This window comes from Carettochelys insculpta, chromosome 27, assembly GCF_033958435.1.
Source record: "Carettochelys insculpta isolate YL-2023 chromosome 27, ASM3395843v1, whole genome shotgun sequence".
Taxonomy (NCBI): domain Eukaryota; kingdom Metazoa; phylum Chordata; order Testudines; family Carettochelyidae; genus Carettochelys; species Carettochelys insculpta.
Genome location: NC_134163.1, coordinates 15,427,251 through 15,453,246, shown reverse-complemented (window position 1 = coordinate 15,453,246; position 25,996 = coordinate 15,427,251). Strand labels below are relative to the sequence as shown.

The following is a 25,996-nucleotide window of genomic DNA, read 5'->3' as shown; positions in this document are numbered from 1 at the left end:
TAAAGGACACTCCACCCTTACTAAATATCAGATTTGTGGGAGCTGAGCGTTCCGAATGTGTATAAAGAGATATTTTAATAAGGGTGACCATAATGGGACTTAAAACAGTTCTCTTTTGAAATATGTCATTTTATTGCAGCTCTCTGTACAAACTTACAACTTGCCTGCAATTTTTTGGGGAAGTGTTTAGAGCTGTTAATGCTGAGTTTGCATAAAAGTTGTTATTGCCAGCGAACAGCCCTTCCTTTGGGTTTCACTTGCATATTTTGATATTTCTTAAAGGTGTTCAGGAAACCCTGTGTATTAGTAACACACTTCTCACCTTGTGATCTGTACCTTCTACCAACTGAATCCCACTGTCCAAACGACTATATTTTTAGAAAGATTTGGCCAATTTACGTTGGATTTTTGCAAGTAAGTCAAGTGAATGTGACTCTAGGTCTTGTGCGCACATCATAAGTAGCATAGGAAGAAGTGCTAGTGCTTGAGAAAATTACAGAGGCAATTAGGACATGACATTTGACAAAATGTAAGAATGCCAAGGGTCCCCCCCGCCCTTCCCAATAAACAAAAGTTTTTCTTACTGTGATAGCATTCAGAAGTAGCAGCTGGAATATGCAGCCCTGTGGATGACTACCTTTTGTCAGTCTGATGCCCAGATTGACAGGAGCTAGCATGCATGTGCAGTACAGATGCGGGAAGCACAGAGTATAAGTTGACTCTGTTTTCTTGGACCAAGAAGGTAAAATGCCTTGGTGAGGGTCCAAGAATTCAAAATAGAAAGCTTCCATTAATGTAATCTCAATAGACCTAACTAGAGTAACCATGGGAATTGTAAAGATTTGAGAATAATCTGGCTGTATTTAAAGCAACCCTTTATTTTTAACAATAATGATCAGAGTATTTCAGAGTCCAACCTCTTGTTTGTGGAATGTCATCTTTAATTTACATTTTGTGCACTTGCAGGTTTTTTGGGGGGAATCTCTTCAGATTACCTTAGTTACCTGCTTATGGCTGATCAGAAATCTGATTTCAAACCTCTTCCATGTGACACAACCTTTACCTTAATGATGGCTTTTCTAAGTGCCTTTTGAGTAGGTGAGGAACACATCATGAACAAATACTCCATTTGTTTATTTCGGAAATAAATTTTAAAATGTTCCTACTAGATAAATGAGAGACCAGGGCTGGATCTGGGTACGCTGGATTCCTCAGTTCTGAAACCATCTTCTTTAAAACGTGCACCAGCAGCAACCATACTTCCTTTGGCAAAAGTTCTGGTTCCAAAATCTTTTTTTTTTTTTTTTTTTATTTTTTAAAAAATAAAGGCAAGAGACACCATTGTTTCTGTAGAGAACATAAGATCACCTTTAATGGAACCTCAGAGAGAGAAATCTGACCCAGTCTGAGGGTGGGTCATAGTAAAAATGTAGTTTCTTTGGTACCTAAAAGATGTCTGTGGCGAAGTACAAAGAGTAGCCCCTTGTGGCTAACCATACTGCATTAACATTACCACCCTTCGGAGTCTTGACACGAGCCTCAATATAGTCTGTACCAAAACTCACTTTGTTGGTACTGTTAACTTTGATAACCCCTGTTCCAGTATGGAAGCTCTCTGAATAGAGGTTGATGGTACTGATACCGTAAAGCTCAGTGCCAATGTTAGGGATTCTGTGGCTCAGGATACACAGGGGGGAGACACTTTGGCTGGTGCCCTCCATGTTTTGACCCCCTATGTTTGTTTGCATGTGATGCACCCTCCTGCCCCTCTTGGGCTCCCAGAACCTTCAATAGCTTGGAAAACATATCCATGTACAGCTCAGAGCTGGGTCACCTGTTCTGGTAGAATGCATCAGCGCGCTCACAAATCATCAGCCTTGTGCTGCACAGGAGAATCAAAACGAAAAGCAGTCAAGCAGCACTTTAAAGACTAGCAAAATGGTTTATTAGGTGAGCTTTCGTGGGACTGACCCACTTCTTCAGACCATATCCAGACCAGAACAGACTCAATATTTAAGACACAGAGAACCAAAAACAGGAAGCAAGGAGGACCAATCAGAAAAAGATAATCAAGGTGAGCAAATCAGAGAGTGGAAGGGTGGGGGGGAAGATCAAGAATTAGATTGAGTTAAGTATGCAGACGAGCCCCTATAGTGACTCAGAAGGTTCACATCACGATTTAAGCCATGTGTTAATGTTCCGAATTTGAATATAAATGTCAATTCGAAGTGGACAAATTGACAAATTACCCCCCACCCCGAACTGTATGTTATGCCTGCAGACCCAGAGGACGACGAGAGACATGGGGGTGAACCAGGACTAAGGAAACTGTGGATTACCTAGGTTTTGGGACTATGAGTGTTTAATCAGTACAAGGTCTCAAACTAGGAATTCAGTAAGAGGTGAATATGGAAGACAAAGGTACTACAGAAGAGGTTGACAAGGGAGAAAGAAGATAACAATGTCCCAGATCTGAGAATATAAATACAATCAGCAGAGAACATAGAGGACAAAGTCTCTGCAGAAGAGGACAATGAGGGATGCAGAAGAGAAAATGTCCTAGGCCCACATTCCACCAATGCAACCTCCACCACCCACTCCCCAGTCACTCCACCTCTGCCACCCTAGAGGATCCAGGCTAGGGATACCACTACCCTCACTTCTCTGGTGGCCTGGGGCTGCATGGTACCACTGAGAGGGGCAAGACCTATGGAGAGACTAGGCTCCGCCCCCTTCCTCCCCCAGGGCATCCTTATATTCACCCCTCCCAAGACCCAGTGAAGTCAGGAACATGGGGCACACAGCTACCCCAGCCACAAGATTTAAAACATCCAGGACCAACTTCCCCACTGTTACGGGGGAGAGCTCCCACTAGCATATATTCACTAACCTGCTCCAGCCTCCCACTCATCTTAACCTGGGTCTCCACATTTCCACCCCTATATTTGCTAGGAGCTTCTCAACATTACACCTGTATTATTCCACCCCCCTGCCCCACCTCCCACCATAATGTAAATAGATTACTTACCAGCCACCTAAAAGGCACTGTTTTTATTCTGAGCAATGTGGGCCTTTAATATGTATGATTTTCCAACACACAATGCCAAATATCTGTCCTTGGATACATCATTAGCTTACCTGCTGTTTTAACCTGTATGTGACAACTTGCATGTAAACATTCTCTCAAAGTATCAGTGACTGCTATATGTGTATTACCAATAAATGTGGCGTTTTGCGTTTTCCCACAAAAAACATCCTTTGCAGTATTTCTAAGCACAGCACATACCCTGTCATTAGAAAGTAAGGAGAATAATTTTTTTTTCCTCTTTGTAACAGCCTTGTACATACTTGAAAGCTATTATCATTGTCTCCTCTCAGTTTTCTCTTTTGCAGACTGAACAAACCCAATTCCTTTATTCTTCTCTCACGGGTCATGTTTTCTAGACTTTTAAGCATTTTGTTGTTGTTGCTGCTGCTGTTCTCTGGCTTTTTCCAGTTTGTCCACATCTTTCCTGAAATGTGGTTTCTAGGGATGTAACAGAGCAGTGGGATTTTTAAACTTTTTGAGACCACAGAATACCAAACAATAATATTTTTTTATGTGAAATGCCAATAAAAATTTTCTTAAAAAAAAAATTGTGGGACAAAAAAAAAACCAAAAAACAAAACACCACCCACCGCCAAACAGCAGCATATACAGCAAAAACAAATGAAGTCATTTAGTCAGGTGTCATAACAATGAAGAAGTAATATTGCAGCTTGTCAGCTGAAGAGGAAATGGCACTCTCAGTCAAGAGAGCCATCCTATCTTTATTCCTGCTTTTCACAGAATACTAGAACTGGAAGGGACCTCAAGAGGTCATCACGTCCAGTCCCTGCACTCATCGCAGGACCAAGAGGCATCTAGACCATCCCCAACAGATGTCTGTCTAACCTACTCTTAAATATCTACAGTGATGGAGATTCCACAACCTCCCAGTGTAATCTATTCCATGGCTTAAACACCCTGATAGGAAATATTTCCTAATGTCCAATCCAAAACCGCCACTGCTGCAATTTAAGCCCAAAGCTGCTTGTTCTGTCATCAAAGGTTAAGGAAAGTAATTTTTCTTCCTCCTTGTAATAACCTTTTAGGTACTTGAAAGTTGTTACCTTGTCCCTCTCAGTATTCTGTTTTCCAGACTAAATAAACCAAATTCGTTTAATCTTCCCTCATAGGTCATGATTTCTAGACCTTTAAGTTTTTTGTTTTTCTTTCTCTGGACCTTCTCCACTTTCTTCACATCTTTGCTTAAATGTGGTGCACAGAGCTGGACACGGAAATCCATTTGAGGCCTGATCATCACAGAGTAGAGCAGAAGAATTACTTCTTGTGTCTTGCGTGCAACACTTCTGTTAAATACATCCCAAAGTGTTTGCCATTTTATTTTATTTTATTTTTATTTATTTATTTTTTTTTTTGCAGCAGTCACACTGTTGACTCAGTTAATTTTGGACCCCTGACCAAAAAAGGGTTCCGAACTCCAGATTAGAGAATCCTCTTCCTCTGTAGGATCCTAGTGTGATGTTAATTGGTGTGATGGGTCCTCCATTTGAATAGTTAATTTGTGTTCATTACATCACCTTTTCCTGCAGATGTCCTTTCTGGTGGCTGTTAATTCATTTTGTTGTGTGAGAGACCTTAAAGTTTTAAGGGTATGCTCCCATGCACTGTCTTTCATCTGAGTAAAGCCTCTCTCTAGGGAGGAAACTTGAATGAAATCTAAAATAGTACCCAATTTTCATGTTAAGTAGACTGTTCATGAACCTTTTCTTTCTGAAGCCTCAAGCCAAAGATTCTGAAAGACAAAATATAAAGAGTAATTTTCAGAACTTTCTTGGCATTTAGATTGAAGAGAATCTGAATGGTTTAATTCTTAGTATACACGTGTGGTGTGCTATTAGGCTGGGATTTCTCATAGGTAAGCTTGATTCCCCTCACCAGTCAAAAAGTCCCCATTGCTGAAATTTATAGAGCTGTCACCTGGGGGGTTCAGTTTGTACAGTCACAAAACACAGTGCTATTGGGGAGGTATCCAGAGTAGATGTTTGCTTTGGCAGAGCGATCTTTTAGTCGTTATTTGGTTGACTCTGATTATCCAGCCACTAGCACAAGATTACTGTATGAAACCCTAGGGAAGAATGCACAGACAGTTGATTGAAGAAAGATTATTATGGAAATTATAATTAGTGTATTTTGAGGTGTGCTTGTATGTGTATTACATGACCTGCTGTCCTTCCTTGCTATTTTGGAGTCCATTATCATTTGAATTCTGGTTGGCTAAGGAGCTGAGAAAGCTGGCCTTGCACCATCCATTCATGCCTTCATGAGCAGGGAGCAGGAGAGCAGCTAGGGCTGTGGTGGGACCAGTAATGCATTTTGTTTACTTTCGCCTACTCGCAGTCTGCCAGATTCTTCTGGTTTCCATCTGTGTTCATATTGGTATTACTAAAGTGACACATATGTAAAATGGAAACAAAAAGCAGTCAAGTAGCACTTTAAAGACTAGCAAAATAGTTTATTAGGCCATCATGTGCCAACAACGCCCAGATGCTTTGTATATTGGACAGACTTTAACTCCCTTAGACAAAGGGTCAATGGGCACAAAACAGACATCAAAACGCTCCAGATCCACAAACCAGTTAGTCAACATTTTAATGGAATGGGGCATTCTGTCAGTGACCTCAAGGGATGTGTGTTACTGAAGAGAAATTATCTCACCGTTTTACCTAACAAACTATTTTGCTAGTCTTTAAAGTGCTACTTGACTGCTTTTTGTTTTGATAGTGTATAGACTAGCATGGCTTACTCTCTGTTAATATGTAAAATGGGTGCATGAAGTGAGGTGTGTGCTGATTGCACATAATGTTAACTGAGATCTGTGCACTCCTTCATCTGATCAGTTACAGTTTAATTGGCACACCATGCTAATTCTAAGTACACAAGTGCAGTTAGTAAAATTACCCTATCTGTAGAGACCACCTTGGTTACAGCAATTTTGTGGCCCTTTGAGATGGAGGGCCACTCATGCAGCCCAGTCACTAACCTAAATTGCCCATCTCTGAGATAGGGCATGGGCCAATTGGCATTGCTGGCCAAAAAGTTTCCAGTCTCTGGTGAATGGGGTATGTGTGAACCCAGGATTGGACTGTTTATAGACAACGTATCTCAAACACCATTTATTGTGAGGTAAGTAACGGTCTCTTTTTGTATTGCAGGCCCTCTTGGGAATGAGTGCGTCTTTTAAAACAGGTACCTCTTTGGTGTAAGGGTGCCATTGAAGTATTGAGACAGCTTTGCACTGTTACAATGAAGTTGATTGAGTTTTGACTTAACTGTGGGATAAATCAGTTTCCACCCCACTATCAACCTTAGCCTGGACCAGTCCACACAAGAGATCCACTTCCTGGACGTTACTGTTCACATAAGTGATGGTCACATAAATACCACCATATACTGAAAACCCATGGACCGCTATGCTTATTTAGAAGCCTCCAGCTTCCACCCAGGGCACACTACACATTCAATTGTATACAGCCAGCACTAAGGTGAAACCACATTTGCCCCAATCCCTCAGACAGAGACAAACATCTGCAAGACCTTTATCAAGCTTTCCTGAAACTACAATACCCACCTAAGGAAGTGAAGAAACAGATTGACAGAGCCAGATGTGTAGGCAGAAGCCACCTGCTACAAGACAGGCCTCACAAGGAAAACAAGAGAATACCACTGGCCATCACATATAAGTCCCCAGTTAAAGCTTCTCCAGTGCATCATCAGTGATGTGCAACCCATCCTAGACAATGATCCTTCACTCTCACAGACCTTGGGAGGCAAGCCTGCCTCGCCTACAGCCAGCCTGCCAACCTTAAACAAATTCCCACCAGCGACTATAGACCACAACACAGTAACTCTAAACCTGAAACCAATCCCTGCAACAAACCTCGTTGCCAACTCTGCTCACATATCTACACGAGTGATATCATCAGCTAACATCAGCCATACCATCAAGGGCTCTTTCACCTGCACATCTACTAATAAATATATGCCATCATGTGCCAGCAATGCCTGCACTGCAATTTACATTGGCCAAACTGGACAGTCTCTACGTAAAAGAATAAATAGAATAAAGATCCATCAACTACATGAAACTAGCACGGCTCCCCCTCTCTGTTACTATTCAACATGCAAGGCACTACATTTAGCGGTTTGGAATGGAGATCCATCAACTACATGAAATTAGCACAGCTCCCTCTTTCTGTGAAAGAGTAAATGGACATAAATCAGACATCATAAGAATGGCCATACTGGGTCAGACCAAAGGTCCATCCAGCCCAGTATCCCGTCTGCCGACAGTGGCCAATGCCAGGTGCCCCAGAGAAGGAGAACAGAAGACAATGATCAAGTGATTTATCTCCTGCCATCCATCTCCTGCCCTTGTACTGAAGGCTAGGGCACCATACTTTACCCCTGGCTAATAGCCATTTATGGACTTAACCTGCAAAAATTTATCGAGCTCTTTTTTAAACCCTAATAGAGTCCTGGCCTTCACAGCCTCCTCCGGCAAGGAGTTCCACAGGTTGACTGTGCGCTGTGTGAAGAAAAATTTCCTTTTATTAGTTTTGAACCTACTACCCATCAATTTCATTTGGTGTCCCCTAGTTCTTGTATTATGGGAAAAGGTAAATAATTTTTCTATATTCACTTTCTCCACACCATTCATGATTTTATATACCTCTATCATATCGCCCCTCGATCGCCGCTTTTCCAGACGGAAAAGTCCCAGTCCCTCTAGCCTTTCCCCATATGGGACCCGTTCCAAACCCCTAATCATCTTAGTCGCCCTTTTCTGAACCTTTTTTAATGCCAATATATCTTTTTTGAGGTGAGGAGACCACATCTGCATGCAGTACTCAAGATGTGGGCGTACCGTAGTTTTATATATATCAAGAACAGTAGCATGCAAAAACCTGCAGAAGAACACTTCAGTTTTCCTGGACCTTCAGTAACAGATTTAAAAGTAGCAGTCCTACAACAAAAAAATTTGAAAAAGAAGATGGAAAGAGAAATTTCGGAGCTGCAATTCATTTGCAAATTTGACTCGATCAACCAAGGATTAAACAGAGACTGGGAGTGGTTGGCCCATTACAAAAGCAGTTTCTCTGCTCTTGATGTTCATACTTCCACATTAGCATCTGACAATGGGCCCCATCCCCCTGACTGAACTGACTTGTTTTTTCCTCTCTTGATGTTCACTACTCCACATTAACTGCTGATAATGGGCCATTTCCACCCTGACTGAATAGACTGTCAGTTCTGGCCCTCCCCTTTACTGAGATGCCCCTCTTTAGATCCCCTTCTGAACCCCTGCACCCCCCCCACTCATGCAGCTGACAAAGTGGGTCTTTGCCCATGAAAAGTTATGATGCAAAATGTCTGTTAGTCCATAAGGTGCCACCCAACTTCTTGTTGTTTTTGAAGATACAGACTAACACAGCTACTTCTCCTGATACTTGTCACAAAGCTGTAGAATTTAAAGACTAACAAAATAATTTAAGTGATGAGCTTTCATGGGGCAGACCCACTTCAGATCTGGAAAGAAGTGGGTCTGCCCCGTGAAAGCTCATAATCACTTAATAAATTATTTTGTTAGTCTTTGAAGTGCTACATTACTACTTTTTTTTGTTTTGTGACTGTACAGACTAAAACAGCCACCTCTCTGTAACCATGTTGCATTTAAATGATCCCAGCATGCACTTAATCAGTCTAGCAGAGGGGTCTGGTGGCACTGTGACAACAGATCTGAGTTTGCTGTGCAGAAGCAGTACAGAGGTCAAGGAGAAATGGCTGAAAATGGGGTTAGTAATCTGGTAAATATGATTTGGATGCATGATTTTTTGACCTTGAAGTGAGCCAGTCATTTTTTTTCCTGAAAGGGCTGGTTCTCTTAAATCAAAAGTGGTTAAGGACCTACTTCTCTGAAAAGAGAAGGAATAACAGTGAAAATAAGATGACTTAATTTCATGTGTCAAGATGTCTTTTTTCCATTTATCACTTCACAGAATGGGTTAAATGAACATGTAAAATGCTAAAATGGTTTTTCAGGAAGCGTCTTGTCATTTAACAATTGAAAACAAGATATTCTCTGTATTCGTTCAAACCACACCATTTGTGCCACATTGTTCACTCTCATACAAGTCTGTCATAGTGAGGAATTCTCTTAGGTTGAAACTGTACATTCTGGATATAAGAGCTGTCTGCAGCTTGTCTGAAGAGCCTTTTCCAGCCTCCAAAAATGGACACCCTGACAATAAGAGGATGTCCTACATCACATAAGTTTATAACTTCAACTGACATTCTTTTTAAGCACAGATACTGAAAAGTTTGCAAGTTTGGTTGAACAAATATATTTTAAATGAGGGTGATTTTTGTTTCATAGCTATCTTAGCTCTTTGATCTTATTTCTAATTTTGGCATCCACATGAACAAACGTCAATATAAGTGTGTTTTTTGGTTTTTTTTAAAATATATTTTAGCTCTTTAGTCACTCAGTTAAATACCTTTGTGGTTTCACATCGTTTATATCAATAAGCTTGCATGTGATAGCTTGTAGTTCTGCTTGACAAATGACTGAAAGTTGACTGTGATTACAAAGCTGTCATCTTCCGTCTTAATTTTCATAGTAAAACTAACTTGTGAGCTGGTGACAGTTTTCTTTTCATACTTTTTTGGACTGGAAGCTGTTTTCGGTGATGTCTAATGTTAAGCACAATTGAATGAAATGAATAGTGTTTTTAAAGTACCTCTCCTACTTGCAATCATACTTTTTTAAAATTTCTTTTTTAGTTACAATTACAGAAAACACAGTATTTGCAGTTGGGACAGAGTCGCGGCCAGTACTATGGAGGATCACTGCCAAATGTGAACCAGATTGGGAACAGTGCTATTGACCTGCCCTTCCAGGTGAGCTTTTGTTGCTATTTATACATTTTAAATCAGTGCTGTGACTTCCTTCAACTGGAGACCGTATGGTACAGATTGATTGCAGTCACAGAAGACAGAATCACAACCTCTGCAGATCAACATAACTGTATTAAGGTTTGTCAGTCTTAAAGAATGGAATTTTAAAGTTTAAAAAATGCATAGTGTTCTATGGAAAAATGTGTATGTTATCAAGAAGTTGGTTGATATAGTTCTGCTGTGCTCTGGTTGCAGACATCTTTCACAATTGATGCCACATATAAGTGCATGGTACCAAACAGCACCTCTGCTGTGTTTGTAATGACTGGTTTTACATACATAAGTAATTTGGTCAACATTGGTAAAAACTATATATGAACTTGTGTACAACATAGGAATTTTCAGTAAAAACAAACAAACTTAAAACAAAGGGCCTTATTCGTAGTTTGACCAGTATTGGACTTACAATGGAATCTGTCCCCAAAGAGGCAACAGTCAAAGGCAAAAGTGGAAGAACACTGGACAAAATTATTCTGGCTACAGAATAACCCCCGGGGTAATAAGTAAATCTATTATCGCATGAATATTTTGGGATATTGGGTGCATGATCTTGAAAGCTTATTTTTAGCAGGTAAAATGCTTTAATTGGAAGTGCTGTTTTTAAACATCAGCTTCGATGTACGCTCCATTGTTTCATATGGCTAATACTGAGGTGGTGTTGTACTCTGGATAGTTTTGAAATGACTCCTTTTATCTATGTTCTTTTTCCCACAGTGCCTGAAACTGGTGGATTGTTTCATTTCATTATTTGTAGTTTATATACTAAATCTACTTAGCTTGCTTTTTTATTAAATGGAAGCTGTCAGGGTAATCCCATGTTACTGATTAATATCCCATATTTCTAAAATGGAAAACTTTTTGAAATCTTTCTCTGTTTAAGTTGCTTTTGTTCTGTTTTAATTTTACCTATTGCCAATTGCTGTAGTTTCTAAGTGCTCTGCTCCTATCTTCCCTGGACTACGGTAATAATGCTCAAACTCAAAGGAATGAAAATTCTTCTTCCATCCTCCCCAGAATCAGTCCTATGCCCTCTTTCCACACCAGTCACAAGGCTGCGTCCCAGGATCTCCTCCATGGAGGAGAGCCACTGACCTCAGGGCTTCTTGTCTGTTGCCTCTCATCTCACAGGCCTTCTCTAGGGGTCCCTCTCCACAGCATTCATCTTCCTTCAGGGACAGTTTTCTTCCTGCAAACCTCTCTATTGTTCATTACCCCATAGTTAGAGCCTTCTTCCATAGACTTTTTTGTTTTAATGTTTTTATTTTCTCAAGGTAATTATAATGCTGATAATTAGAAAAAATGGCCTGAGACACACGTTTCCTACAGAGCTGGGGATGGCAACCAAAATAGAAAGAAAAGCCGTTTTTTCCCAATTTGATTTAAAAAAAAAAAAAAAAAAAAAAAAGTAATTCAAGAGCTTGCCAAATACAAGACTGTCCTTAACAAATAACAACCAACCATACTTTTTGTAACCCCTGTTTTAAGAACAGTTCACACACAATTATTTGTAATGTGACACGTTTACCTCAGGACATTCACAAACTTTTGACATATTCTATTTCCTCATACTTAATGTATTTATACCACTGTCTTCCTGACTTTTACTCCCAAACCTTCTCTCTCTCTCTCTTTCTGTCTCGAGGATGCTAGGGGGAGTTATCCAGCATTTTGAGTTCACATACCGGTGGCTATTTAGATATGGGTTGTTCATTTTTGGGCTTTTGGGTGTTCATAGTTTATCAAAAATAATCAGGAAGGTGGTTTTATTCTTACTTTGCCGTTACATCATTGGGAGCTACAAATAGGTCCTTAAAGAGCCACATGTGGCTCAGGAGGTGGAGGCTGCAGACCCCTGCTACAGAGCATCAAATGAATGTTAGGAGTCTGAAATAATTCAGTGTATCCCCCTCATAGTTAAGTTTAAGCTCTATTTGTGAGCATGTTCATTATGAATGCATGCTGCATGGTACTTACGTGCGAGCTAGCAGTATGTTCATAGGTTAAGCTGTTGGCTTCTATCACTCCTGGTATTTCAAAGATGGGGCAAGACTTAAAGTTTGGGAAAATAGTGCAGATTTAGGAGGCCTGATGCTGCCTGTTTCCCCGCATTACTAGACTGTCTTTTGGGAGGTAGCTTCCAGTGTGCTCTCATCCTAGATACAGTGTGATCTGTCTCATACATCAAACTTACATTTAAGGAAAGAGTTATGTTGCCCAAGTGACTGGCTGGTGTCAGGTTTACTTTCAGTATGTGTAGAATCAGTCTTAGCTGTGATATATTGTTTCTGGGCAGGTGGTTTGTACACATTTTTCTTTTAATAACTTTTTACCTTCTTTAGACTCCTTTTCAGTCATCTGGATTGGATACAAGTAGGACAACTCGGCATCACGGTCTGGTGGACAGAGTGTATCGTGACAGAAACCGCCTTGGCTCACCACACCGGCGCCCATTGTCTGTGGATAAACACGGAAGGCAGATATCCTTTGGTTTATGGTGTGGCATTGAAGTGTTGCCTTTGTCAGCATTTTGTATTTCAAAACTTGTTCTACAGATTTGCTTTTAAAAAAACAACAAAGCTAAACCCTGAGCATTGTAGAGAATGAGTGTGGTTTATAACATAGGACTCCTGAGTTCCATTCTGGTTTTGCTACTGCTTCATATAGTGACCTTGGGCATAAGAATTTGCCAACTCAGATTAGAAGTCCATCCAGTCTTGTATCCTGTCTCTGACAGTGAGTCATGTCGAAGGAAGGTGCAAAATCCTCTTCCCCCCCAATATGATGGACAAACTTTCTTGATGGCAGGTGAAATGTCTTTTGAAAACTGAATGTCTTTTGAAGCTTTATCCAGTGTAATGTAAGTAGATAGTCTCATTGCTAGATGGATGTCTTATCTTTCACAAATCCTAGTACTTAGCTTCTCTGTATCTCAGATTCCCCAGCTGTGAAGAGGGACAAAACTACATACTTACCTTCCACAGCTGTTGAAAGATGTAGGTAGTGACTTGGGATCCTTTCAAAAAAACACACCAGAAGTGCAAAATGGAAGTGTTTATAGGGCCTGAATTGTGGTTTCAAAACTGAGCAGAACAAGGACTGAGGAAATGTTTGTAGGTGATTTCTTTCCATTTCTATTACAAGCTGACTCATGTGTTCAGTAAGTGCCAAGCACCAGCTCCTGCTGACTTCCATGAAGTAGGATTGCTGTTGGCTAGTGCATAGATTGCCAGTGCCAGAGTGGTTAGTGGGTGAGTTTGGGGCAGTGAGGACAGAGGTAGGCTTCTCAGCTATTAGACATGAGCGTGATCCTCCTGTTACTCAAAAGTGATGATAATTGAAGGCTAGCATCTCCTGCTTCAGAGGAAAATTACAATATAACCCATAGACATGGAGGGAGTAGATATTAGTTTATGCATAGGGATGGGAGACTTGCGTAGGTGGAATAAACTAACTGAAGCTGTAGATTGAATGCATATCCTCTTAGCAAGGCTCCATATCTCCTGACTCATCCAGGCTTGATGCGTCTGAGAAGACATCAGGTGGTGTGAGGGAGGGCGGTCATTCAGACAATAGCATATGTGGGCCTAGGAAAACAGCATTCGTTACCTGAGAGGTCAATAAAAACACTTGAGAAGGAGGTGGCAAGTGATTACTCCTTCATTTGACTGTTTAGAGTGACTGCTTCTGTACCGCTCCAGCCCAGTAAGTATAAGCAGTTTTTATTTCTGTAGTGTCATGGTTGAATTTTTAAGTAGGAACACTTATTTCTGCAGCATATACAAAGCCACCATTCACACGCATATTTTGCTTAAAATGTCATACCAATATCAGCTTGGCCTCCACAGGAAATCTTCGCTTTTCTCGCTAAAGTGTATTGACTCTGACAAAGTAACATAAATTATTACTTGTCCAAAGTTTTCAAATGGGTCTGTTGTTTAGACAAGAAGCTCCTGGCTTTCTCCACCTTAACTAATTGAATCACGTGGACAGCTGTCCGTATGGCACTGTGTATCTGTCGCCTCCATCGGATACGAGCTGGAGAAGGTTAGTGGCATAATTTCATGTGTCTTAGTCTCTGATCTGAGCTCTTAGATATGGTGATAACCCTTAGAAGTTCAAAAAATATTTTAGTTTTCCTGTGGCAGTTTACAGGAATCTGGTTTGCAGTTTTGTTGTTACTGAATTTAGAACTTAATGCTTTGCCAACTCTTTAAGGATTCTTTTAAGAGATTAGTTTTTCAACTTCAAACATGCCACTACGTACTTAAATTTTAAGATGTAAAGGTGCCCAGGCATATCTCTGTGGAGGGTAAGATGAACTTCTGAGTCAGCAAATCCTAGGTTTTTACCACTCCATTGGAAGTGGAGCTAGTCTTCTTTAATGAGCAATCAGTGAGCAAGGAATGTGTAGTCATCTTCCCTGCCCCCCCATTATGCTGCTTGCACCTGAGAGTTGAGCACAAAATGTGCCTATGTGGCATCCTGTGCTTGTCACATAGGAGCATACTGCATTATGCAAGATTGGCGTGGCTTGAATAGAAGACTGGGTTCCTTGGCTTTCCACAGTATAATATGGGCTCAGAGACAGTCAGCTTTTGTGTTCCTTGGCAAGTCGGTTTCCCTTTCTGTAAAATGTAGTTATCTTTCTTAGAGAGATATAGTGAGGCTTAAGCAATATTTATACATTGCTCTGAGTTACACAAATGATGCTGCTAATTTTTTATGAGACCATAGAGTGCCCCAGCAGTACCAGCAAGAGTACACCCCAGATGCTTTTCTATCTATAGTGATTTATTTCTTTGCCTTTGATGTTCCTCCTAAACTCTGTGAAACTGTTTTATAAACCTGCAGTAAATTCAGTTCTGTAATGTTAGCTGTTAATTTCTTAGAGAATTCTTGCCTGGCATAATTCCAGCATAACATTTTACCATTGCATAGTGGTATTTCAAATTTCCTTTCATTTGTGGAATTTCCTATGTGACTAAGGGGATTGTTATCTTTATAAGCACCCTGAATTTTAAAAAGCTAAACAGTTTCTTTGCCTTCTTGTCAGGACCAATTCAGATTCTGCCTTGCACCAGAGTACAATGACCCCAACGCAACAAGAGTCCTTTTCAGGAGGGTCACAAGACATGCAGCAAAAAAGAGGTAAACTTTTGGAGGGTGGGAAGATCCATTCTAGAAGTTGGAACAGTTTAAACATTTTTTTCCTGTGCAAGTGAGGCTGCAGGAGCTACCAGGTTTGGTTGGTGCTGGAGCCTTGTTTGGGATCGCCCATCTTCAAGGGTGAGAAGGCAGTTGAGATTTCCCAGACTATTCAGTCCATGATTTTTATGCTGGGGCTTTCAGGGCTTCCAACTAATTCCAGTTTTTCATCATGCTTTGTAGAACTAGACTGAGATCACTTGTTGTTTCACATAGGTCCTTGAGCAGCCACTGAGTGGAAACAACTTTTGGTTCCCCGGGCCACAATAAGAGCTCTTTTCAAAAAGAGAATGTATTACAGACAATTTTAACCAAGTTTTGCTGTCCCTCTGGCATTAATAGTGCTGGTAACTGTTGGGTAAATTTGCTGTAATTGACAAGGTTTCTTTTGGGCATTTTGTTTAGTTTGTACTTTGTTGATGACTACCGGCTTGTGGCAAACGTTGCAAGTTTGCTAGTCACATAAAGTATTAGAACCAGGGGCCAAAAAAAAAATTATTGAAATTAATTGTGGCTTCAGAATCTTAGGACTGCTACATTTCCTTTCCAATAAACTAATCCAACAGATCTTAGGGGCTTTTTTCCAGACATCAACCCTACCTCAAAAGATAAAACTTCCAGCATTCAGATTGTTTAATATGCAAGGTCTTAACCCTGAATATTACCTAGGTTGAGATAGTCAAGCTTCTCCCCTTGGACATGTGTTGCAGATCATGAAAACAGACTACCTTTGCCTTTTGTTCAATGTTTAGTGGTGGCTTTGATAATATTCACTTGCCATCTTTTAAATTAGGCATTTCAGGCCACTTATGCAATATTTGTCAACTCACTGTGATGGAGATATGGTTTAAATAGGGTACCAGAGACTGATCTTCTCTGGTTCTTATGGGTAGCAAATAAACAATGTCTTGTATCTTTGAGTACCAGTGTTAGAATTAATGTTATTGGTGTTCTTATTGTCACCACTTTCAAGTAGTAGTAATTGTGAGCACCACTGATGATTGTTGGTGCCCTCTGCTGGTTATTGCTTCTGTTACCGGTCCCAAAGTATATTGGAGGCTCTTTAATCTATGCAGTGAGATTTACAGATGCATCTAAAGTTTTGGTTTAGTCCTTGAAGAAGTACACTTGAAATATACATCAGTCAAGAACACACATTCTCCATTGTAATTCTGTACTCCTTGCATTTCTTCTACTGAGCAGCAAAACATGCAATATAAATAACTTTTTATGTAGTACTGCAAATGTATGTGGTGTTTAACAAATATAGGCTATGCACATGGGCCCTTGTGCTTGCATGGAACCCAACTGGATTAGGAAGTGTGCATGGAACCAGTAGAAGAGAGCAATAATTTGTCATACTCTGAAGACTTCTGCAGATGGAAATCTGATTTTGTATGGATGTGCATTTTTTAGTCCATTCAGTGTTCATTTTCTTCGACTTAGTGCTGATCTGGATATAGATGTGTTCAGAAATAAGTATCTTATTTTTCAGCTGATAATAGGGATTGGTATTTAGGGTTAAAAATTACCACATATTTTTCTATGAAATAGATCTTTGTTTCTGCAGGATTTAGCAAATCTATGGTGTTAATGCGCTAACTTTTATTCTGTTTTCTAGTCTTATTATTGACTGTCCCTGGAATGGAGGAAAGCACATCTGAAACAGGCAAAACCCTCCCTAAGCAAGCATGGGACACTAAAAAGGTAGAAAGAAGCTCTAAATCTTTAGTCCACTTAATTTTGTAAATATATTCAAGTAAACATTTTGAATAATATTTAATTGAAATGGACGTTGCTTATTCAGACTTGAAGTTCTGTATTCTGCAATAAACCATCTAAAATGAGATCAGGGAGCAGTATGTCTAGTTCTCTGTGCCTGTTGTCAGCTGTCTTAGAGGAAACTGTATTCCAAATGTTAGTCTTGGAAGATTGAGATACTGCTTGTATCTCTGCTTATATTTCTACCACTCACCATCCTGCCTTTTTTTAGTCTCTCTACTAGCTTTCTTTTTTCCTGTGAATGTGCCTAATTGGCATGTCTCAAGCAATGTCAACACCAAAACAATTTCACATTTTTGTTTGTAAAATAAATTACTACGCCAGGTTTTTAGTTATTTTGCACCTATAAAGCTGCTGTTATCTCCATATTTCACACATCAAACTGATTCCTAGATAGAAGCATCAACGGTAGCATTTGATTTTGAAATCTGAATAACCTTTTAGTGCTCATCTAAATCTGGATGTTTAAGCAGGTCTGAATTTTTGAATATTAATAAACTTGTGATTTAATATACTTTTAAAGAACCAACTGGGAAAGGATGTTTTGGTTCATGAAGTTCTTAAAAACCAAGACTTGAGTTAATGATTTTCTTGAGCTATACTCTGTATTAAAGTATTTTCAAAGTCTGTGACTTTTCATTTTTATGAGTAGCTGATTTTGCTTTATCATCTTACAGCGTGGCTGCTATCATGTAGAATTTTCATATGTGAAGTCTTGAAAGTGAAATTATTGTGAGGGTGGAAAGTTCTTTTTCTGTGGATTACTGCTGTATTATTCATGTTCATAAAGTGAATAGGAAGAAGTTTCTTTACGGTAGTGTAATTCATTTAAATTAGCAGTAGAACTCATTCCGGATGTACTATTGATGCCTCATTGTCTGCTTTAGAATGTTTGGAGGCATTGCCTTGCACCTCATCTGAACAAAAACTTTTACTTTCTAATAATTGTTCTTTCTGGAACAAAGATGACCTACCAAAGGCAGTAATTTCTTAATACTATGCGTCATCAGGAAAGTTGTAATCCTGTTTTGGTAGAGTGGACTCTGCATTTGTCCAGGCCGCTTTTCAGCAAAACAAAATGTGACAAGGGAAAGGAGAAGTAAGAAATATCAAAGTGAAAATACTTGATTTAACACACATTCGGGATCTGAATTTATATCCTGAGCTGGGAGCTATGGGGAGCAAGCACTTCTAGGTAGTCTTCATGCAGACTTACAGTGCACTGTTAAAGAGCATTGTGCGTTTTCTTTCTATGGTATGAAAAGTTGCTTTACTCTGGAGCTTTTGAACCTGTTGAAGTTTTATCACTATGCCAGTCTTGTACTTCTCAAGTTTTTTTTCCCGAAAATGCTACTTCCTTTCTGTTACTCAGTTACTGCCTTTATGATAGTTTGTTGGGGCAGGCCATGCTTTTTTCCTAGTTGTTGCCTGGCCCTGTTGTGAGGACAGTGGACTAGACTTCACTTGATGACCCTTTTAGTTCTAGTATTCTATGATTCTAGGATTCATTTTATGTTGACACCCTTGACATAGAGACAGAGGCTTAGGTTTTGTATGAAAAATCATGTAACCAATGTTGGCTTGCTAATTCAAACAGGAGATATTTTTTCCCTTGCTTCACCTGTATTTTGTTTTATTAATCATTGGAACGTTGAAGCCTAGCTGGCTTAAAGTCCATGCTAAGGTCAGTTTTTTGCTACAACACCAAAAACCCATTTTGCGCAAGGAGGGGCTTTTAAGAACATATGAGAAAGTGATTCACTTGGAATGTTTCATTCAGTAGGTTTCCTATCTTTTTAAACTATATCCTAAGTGTTATTTTGCACCTTTTTGTCTTTCACAATGCCATTGTGGTCTATTTTAGACAGGGTCATCGAGGCCAAAATCCTGTGAAGTTCCAGGAATCAAGTAAGTTTAGCAGTGAAGTATAAGGTTTTGCAGGGATGCATTTAAAGTTCACTGTCTGTACCTAAGCTTGCTGCTCCTGAAGCTCTTTTTGTTAAGGCTCCCTCCAGGCCTGCTGATGGGGGAGAAAAGGCGGTAACTGCCTTGTGGCTCAAAGGAGCCAGGGGCCCTCAGCTCCTGCTGCTGTTGCAGCAATTGCAACCAGAGACCTGCGCCCTTTTAAATTACTGCCAGACACTGCTTTGCACAGGTCTAGGGGCTGAGGGTCCCAGTGCCACCTTGCCCTGGAGTCTGGGGAAGCTGTTGGCCTCCCTCTATACTTAGCATTGGACACTGTTAGCCAAGCTGCTTTTAAACCCTGGAAACATGGTGAATGCTAATGTTCCATGAGTGTGATTTGCTTTGCCTTGGTAGTCCAGATAATTAAAAAAGTTCAAGATTCAGTCTCTCATTAATCCTACAGAGTATGCGTGATTAAACCAGGAGACTGAGAGGCAAGAATTCTGAATTTCTGTTTGGCAGGTTTTGTGTGAACTTGGACAAATTCATTTTATCCCTTTGTGCCTCATTCACAATCTGTAAAACTGGGGGACTGAGATCTTAAATTAATATTTTAAGTGCACTGGGATAATGAGGAAAGCGCGTCACACACAGGGAGAGGCCTCTGGATTTTTGAGTTCTCAAAAGGTGACCGAGAATACAGAATTTTGGAGTAGATTGTGCAAGTCATCTGTTGGTTTCCTTAATTGATGCGTTTGGTGGGGGACTTCTAGCAAACCCAAACAAATGGCTTATTTTTGAAGGAGAGGCCTTTTTATAAATAAATGAATAAAATTATTAGCTAAATGCGTTCCAGACCCTCCCGACAAAGTGGATTCAACACACAAACTTAGACTTAACTCAGAACTGTTACAAATTTTGCGGTTCTGTGAGATCTGTCTGTGTCAGGAAACTTGCATCCAGTGCAGAAGCATGTGAGCATACGAAGAGTGTTTCTTAAGACAAAGGAGGCTGAATGTTTCTGTGTGACATCTCAGAGTCAGGGCAGGCCTGTAGTACAGCAGAAGGTTAAATTAGGGTATGCAGTTGCAGCTATGTTAATTATGTAGCTGGAGTCAATGTACCTTAATTTGGACTTCCACGTCATATTCAGTAAGGAAGTCAATGGGAGCATTCACTCCCGTCAACTTCCGTTACTCTTAACAAGGGGTGGGAGTATTGGTGCTGATGCAGGCTCCCTGCAAGTTCGCCTGAACACATCCCTCCTCGGTATGCTAAATTGAACTCTGCATGATCAACTGTGGCAGGGTCAATCTTCCCTGTAGTGAAGATGTACTTTAATTACTGAAATACAGACTTTATAAGGAGCTGAGGGTTCAGAATCATCCTGGAATTCACAGTATAGTTCCCATTCTAAATAATATGAAAACAACTGCAACACAATGGAAAATGTTGCCACGTGCAAACCATGTATAAATGCTGAAACTTTGTAAAGATAACTACTCTGAATATGTAATGTGTATGCTTTTTACAAGGCTTTGTGCATGACAACTTTAGATAAATTTTCCTTTTGTATATTGTGTGGGAAGGGTGTGCATAAACTAAATTCTCAAGTGACTTGTTACTTTTTTTTTTTTTTTTTTTTAATTTAGCATCTTTCCATCTGCTGACCAGGAAAACACTACAACGCTGATTCCTGCCACACACAACACAGGCGGCTCTCTGCCAGACCTGACAAACATCCATTTCCCTTCTCCGCTCCCAACACCACTAGATCCTGAGGAATCCACATTCCCAGCCCTGAGTAGCTCCAATAGCACCGGAAATCTTGCAGCCAACTTGACTCACTTGGGAATCAGCACTGCCAGTCAGGGTAAGAATTTATACAAAAGGCTAACTTACAGGTTGTCTGTCTGTCTGTCTGTCTGTCTCAGTAAAACGTCACTTCCTGTCTCAACAAAGTGGTGTAATGTTGCTGAACGTTACTAACTGCTGCTGTGTTTCAGCTCAGAGTTGGCTTCCTCGGTGTTTGAAATTATTTCGGAGCATGCAATTCATATAAATCATTTTGGGATAAAGAAATGGAAACAATAATTAAACTGTAATTTGTGTATACATACAGTGACATTCTTCCCTCTTTTGTTCTTGGCACATATGTATTTTTCTGGTTTTATTTTGTATGAGTTTTCCCAAGGTGAGATGCAGTATCTGCGTCTTGGCTGTAGCTCATCTCGTTTTATAGAGTACCACCCAAAGTGCACCTATTTAGAGAAGCCATCAGCAGACCTCTTGAATTCTTGTTTCCATTCCTTCTGTCCTCTTTGTTTTGTTGTGGTCTTGAGATATTGTCTCATTCCTGTTCCTGAACCAAATGTGGGCTGTTAAGTGACTGAATTAGTAGATGAGCCCCCTAAAATATGTTCCGATCAAGACTATTTGTAAGCCTGATTGTTTCATCGCACAGGCTGCATTTTTGAAGAGAGCCTAAATAGACCCTCTCGTGTAAGGCTTTCAGGAGTAAACTTCTTGCCAACCTTCCTTAATGCGGTGTCCTATTCAGTCTTTGTTTGGTTGTCTTGGATTGTAAGCTTGTCAGGAGGAGGACTTTTGTGTTTGTACACCTCACATCCGCGATAAACTTTGATGTTTATTTTATTTAGAAATAACTCAGGTTGCCTGAGCAAGCAGGCGCCATATGTCACTGATAACATCCTTAGCAAAGAAATAGCATTTTATAAAACACCAGCCCAGAGGGCAACTGAATAAGTGCTGCCAGCTTTTGTTTCCTTATACAAGTTTGTCTTGGTTATAATGCACTCTTCTTTTCCCTCCTTGTGTAACTTGCCTCTGTGCCCTATTACTTTGTATCCACTGTACATCTTGTGCTCCAAAAGAAGCAAAGAAATGGATGAGATAATGGGAAAGGAGAAACTGCCTCCAGAAAGAGGCAAAGGACAGTAAGGAGAAAGGCAGAGATGGTGCATGTGGCATGGCAGTTGGGATAAACATTATGGTAGCTATCAGTGATAAGCACAGAACATAGCTATGCATTGTAACAGAAGAGGAGCCTGCTAATTTAGACTGCTTCGATCTAAAGACCTTGAAGTAGGGTGTGAATACACCTTGTAAGAGGGTTTCTGAATGTTCCAGTAGAGGATTTCTATTTTTCTCCTGAGACTATACTTAGGGGAATAGATGTGAGTAGAGTTAAGTTTGTCAAACCATTAAATAATTACAATAAATTTTGTTTGTGGGCCCTAAAATGGAGTCGGCCATTGTATCTAGTAAGAGAAGTGTACTTCCTTTGGCTCAACAGTCATGCAAGTGTTTTAAAAAGTATTCCCAGCATGGCACACAAAGAAACTATAATGATTCTGATTAGGTGGACACTGAACTAGTCGTGATTATTTACCAGTGGGGACAAAAGACAGAAAACAAACAAACAAAAATAAAAACCCTGGCTATGGGTGCTCTGCTAATCAGTTGGGCGGCGTTTGAATCTCTTCTGAGTGGCCGCACAAGCACACAGCTTAGAGAACATTGGTCATAATGCTGAAGGCCTTCTTTCCCCTTTAGTTCTTCAAAACACCTGGACTGTTGTTTAAAAGTTGTCTGTGTTTAATTATTTCAATCAATGGCTTGTGAGTCAGTTTTTGACTTGCAAGCCACTTTCTCCAGCTGATTACTTTTGCTCTTCTAAGTTCTTCTAGCTTATCAGTAGCTCTCTGTTGTGGAAGTGTACAAAACTGCTCATGTTGTTCAGGAAGAGCCTCAGCTGTATCGAACGGACCGTCCCATCCTCGTTCCGTGACCTAATACCTAAAATTAAGTTCAGTTGCTTTGGTATGAAGATGGAATCTCTGTGTAAGGCTTTGGCAATCTCTGTAATGTTGCTTCTTGCAGCAGCCTCCAGTGGATACAGAGGGTACTATGCCATAATTAAGAATTAAAATTGCCTGTTGCAGTAGCTACATAGGGTTTGTATGAGAGCTGCCTTTATCCCACTTTTTCAAGGATGTGCTGAAGCTAATTATAGGCAGTACAGGTCAGAGTGAATACAGAGCCTTGACAGATGTTACATGGTGAGATTGGTTGCTTTTGTGGGGAATGCATGCACTTAGGTTTATTGTAATGAAAAGTACTTTGTGTGTCTTGTGAACAAATCTTTTAAACTGAAAATGAATTTGTTCTTGCTCTGCCCTTGTTCTTTGCCTGCCAGTAAACAGTTTCTCCTTTCAGATGCAGCTGGAATGGGGCTGGTGAATGCTGTGGGCAAAAACATTGTTCAGGATTCTGTGGCATAAGGACAATGCAGGGAAAAGTACCAGTTAAATGTACTGCCCTAAGCAGTGTGTACTACTGGGGGCAAGTGCAGAAATAAAACACGTCAAGCTCTTCATCTGCACTGCAGTAGCTCTTCGTTGTAAACACTGCCTACCCCTACAGAAATCCACCAAAGCAGTATTTAGGATTCTTCCCTTCATGTAGCACTGACTCTGCAGGTACTTAAAGCAAACAACCTTATAAACAGATTTATCTTCAGTCATGAGAGCTTGAGGAATAAGGGAGTAGCTCATCATTTAATAGCACCCCTTCAAGGTTGTGGAAGGAGAGTTGTCTAGTGGTAGTGGTCAGAGCAGGAGATGGTGGGGTCGGTCGGCCAGTTTCTATTTTCAGCTCTGCCATTTTCTTGCTCATTTTCCTCAGGAAAGCTATTTACTCTTTGTGCATTCAATTTACCCAACTGTAAAGTGGGCATAATATATATGCCACAAGGATGTTGTGAGGCTTAATTAGCAAAGTGCTCAAAGAGTCCCTGATGAAAAGTGCTAACACTGTGCAAAATGAGTAGGAGTAGAAATATCCCTATTTAATGGTTGTGGAGCATTCTGTGCTGAGCATGAAAACCGCCCTCATCTATAAATCTGACATCTTGTCCCAATAACAAAAGAAAAACTTCCTCACTGAGGAACCATTCATCACTGATTATCTAATAAATATATTGGTTAATCTTTAAGATGCTACAGAACTGCTTGTTTCTTCCCTAATGGCAGGAATGACAACAACGCAAGCCTCATCTCATCAACCAACTGTCAGCCCCCTCTCACTGAATGCAGACTCCAGACGACCACAGTCCCAGCAGATGTCTCCAACACTCTCACCTCTGTCGCCAATTACTCAGGTAGGAGGTTGCTTGGAGGTCAGGAGGAGGAGTGCATTTGGCTTTATAAACATTTTTTTTTAAGCTTCTATCTGTTTCTAGCTGCATTCAGAGAGGGAAATGTTGCTAAAGCTGCTATGGTGTTAATTTTATAATTTTTTCCTTCAGGTATGTTTGTGTAAAAAGTGTCATGTTCCGTTTTTAAAATAAATGTTTTGGAGCTGTTTAAAATAAAATCAAAGCCAACAGCTACACCTGAGCAAGTCTACCATGATATATTCATGTATGCTGCTACAATGGAGAAAAAGGTTTAAAGAAACAGATTTCAAGGAAAATTTCTTTCTTTAAAGATACCATCACAAGATTCTCCTTCTTCTCCCCCTCGCTTTTCATGTGAGAAATTCTTTTGGCTCTTAGGATTTTTGATCATTGATGAGTGGATTTTCCTTAACTGACTGTCTTGTCGTCTCTCAAACTTTAAACTAGGTTTGCAAACACTATTTATTTACAATAAACAAAATTTCAAATTAGTCCCTTTTAAACCATATCCAGGAAGGTGTACTTATTTTTTTTTCTTTTTAAATAAAAACACTCAGATATCCATCCAGATTGCTTACAGGTTGGGTAAGGCTTAAGTACTTGTGCATGTTTATGTGATGTGAAATTTTGTGTGTGTCAAAATTTAATGGAGGTCTGCATGGTACATTTTTCTGTTTTCTTTTTAAGGCTGTGGCTATGGATGCATTGTCTTTGGAACAACAGCTTCCACCCTATCAGTTCTTTACCCAGGCTAGTTCCCAGCAGCAACAACAGACCCAAGTGGCAAGTAGTCTGCCTCAGAATTCCCCTTTAATGCAGACTTCGGGATTACAGCGAGGAGCACAGCTTCCCCCCCTCTCAGTCACAGTACCATCTACTATCCCACAGTCACCTCCAGGCAGCCAGACCCAACCTTCCATGGGCATAGACATCAACTCGGTAAGTTTGAACAAGGACTGAAGACAATCTAACTGGAAACAAATAATTTTCTTTCCAAGAACAAGACCATGTAGAATTCGGAAGCTGTGCTGGCCTGCATAGTCAGAGTGCTAACCATTATAGCCGTTCCACATTCAGGCACAGTCTACACTAGATTAAAACAGTTTTTAACATGTTGAAATATGGCCAACCCATATGAACTGGGGCAAACTGTTCAAGCTGCAGAATGTGACTCCTAAACATTTGGTAAAATGGAAATGGCTCCATAACTCTAGCTAATCTGCCTAAATTCAGGCACACTTGGAAAAAAAAATCTATTTGAATTCAAGTTTGAGGCAGTGGAGATGTGTCTTCAGGGACATAGTTTCAGGGCCAGCCAAAAAAAAATAAACAGGTGGGTAATGAAGACAGTGCCCTTATTCTTGGGGTGGACAATCTTTAAAATAATTCATGAGCTACCAGGTCAGAGTGGTGCCACTAGGGTTTTTTAAATAAAAAAAAGTGGCTGGTGAAACCAGTAGCCATTTTGAATAACACATCTGTTAGTTTTGAGTGCCCAGCGTCTCCCAAAGGACAGATGTAGGTATGGTGTGTTAGCCCTGCTGTTAACAAGGCTTTGAAAAGCTGCAAAGAAGTGAGTACGGGCTAGGTATGGAGAGATTGAAGAGTACCATTTTAGAACCATCCATGTCTATAATGTGAAAAAGGTCTTCTGAAATTTGGCAAATTTAAACTTCTGAAAGACAAGACATTTCTGTGCAATTGGTAAAAATTTCATAAATCTGAAAAATGTGTATCCATGTTAACTATGTTCAGATGTCTGCCAAAATGGATTTTGGTCAGACTAGTTTGATTTTTCAGACAGTAAAGTTTGCATTTTAGTGCTACTGTACTTTTACCTTCCC

The 25,996-nt window shown here is 40.1% G+C and overlaps 1 protein-coding gene across 2 annotated transcripts in view; it reads left to right on the top strand.

Moving 5' to 3' along the window:
• Positions 1 to 25,996, top strand: part of CRTC1 (CREB regulated transcription coactivator 1) — a 59,335-nt gene that overhangs the window by 19,228 nt on the left and 14,111 nt on the right. For both annotated transcript variants that reach the window (XM_074977950.1, XM_074977949.1), the window contains exons 2-10: positions 9,887 to 10,003; positions 12,400 to 12,537; positions 14,043 to 14,104; positions 15,114 to 15,208; positions 16,887 to 16,972; positions 18,912 to 18,955; positions 20,605 to 20,825; positions 24,007 to 24,134; positions 24,840 to 25,091. In XM_074977950.1, coding sequence (XP_074834051.1) covers positions 9,887 to 10,003; positions 12,400 to 12,537; positions 14,043 to 14,104; positions 15,114 to 15,208; positions 16,887 to 16,972; positions 18,912 to 18,955; positions 20,605 to 20,825; positions 24,007 to 24,134; positions 24,840 to 25,091 — 1,143 coding nt within the window. The remainder of the gene's footprint in view (positions 1 to 9,886; positions 10,004 to 12,399; positions 12,538 to 14,042; positions 14,105 to 15,113; positions 15,209 to 16,886; positions 16,973 to 18,911; positions 18,956 to 20,604; positions 20,826 to 24,006; positions 24,135 to 24,839; positions 25,092 to 25,996) is intronic.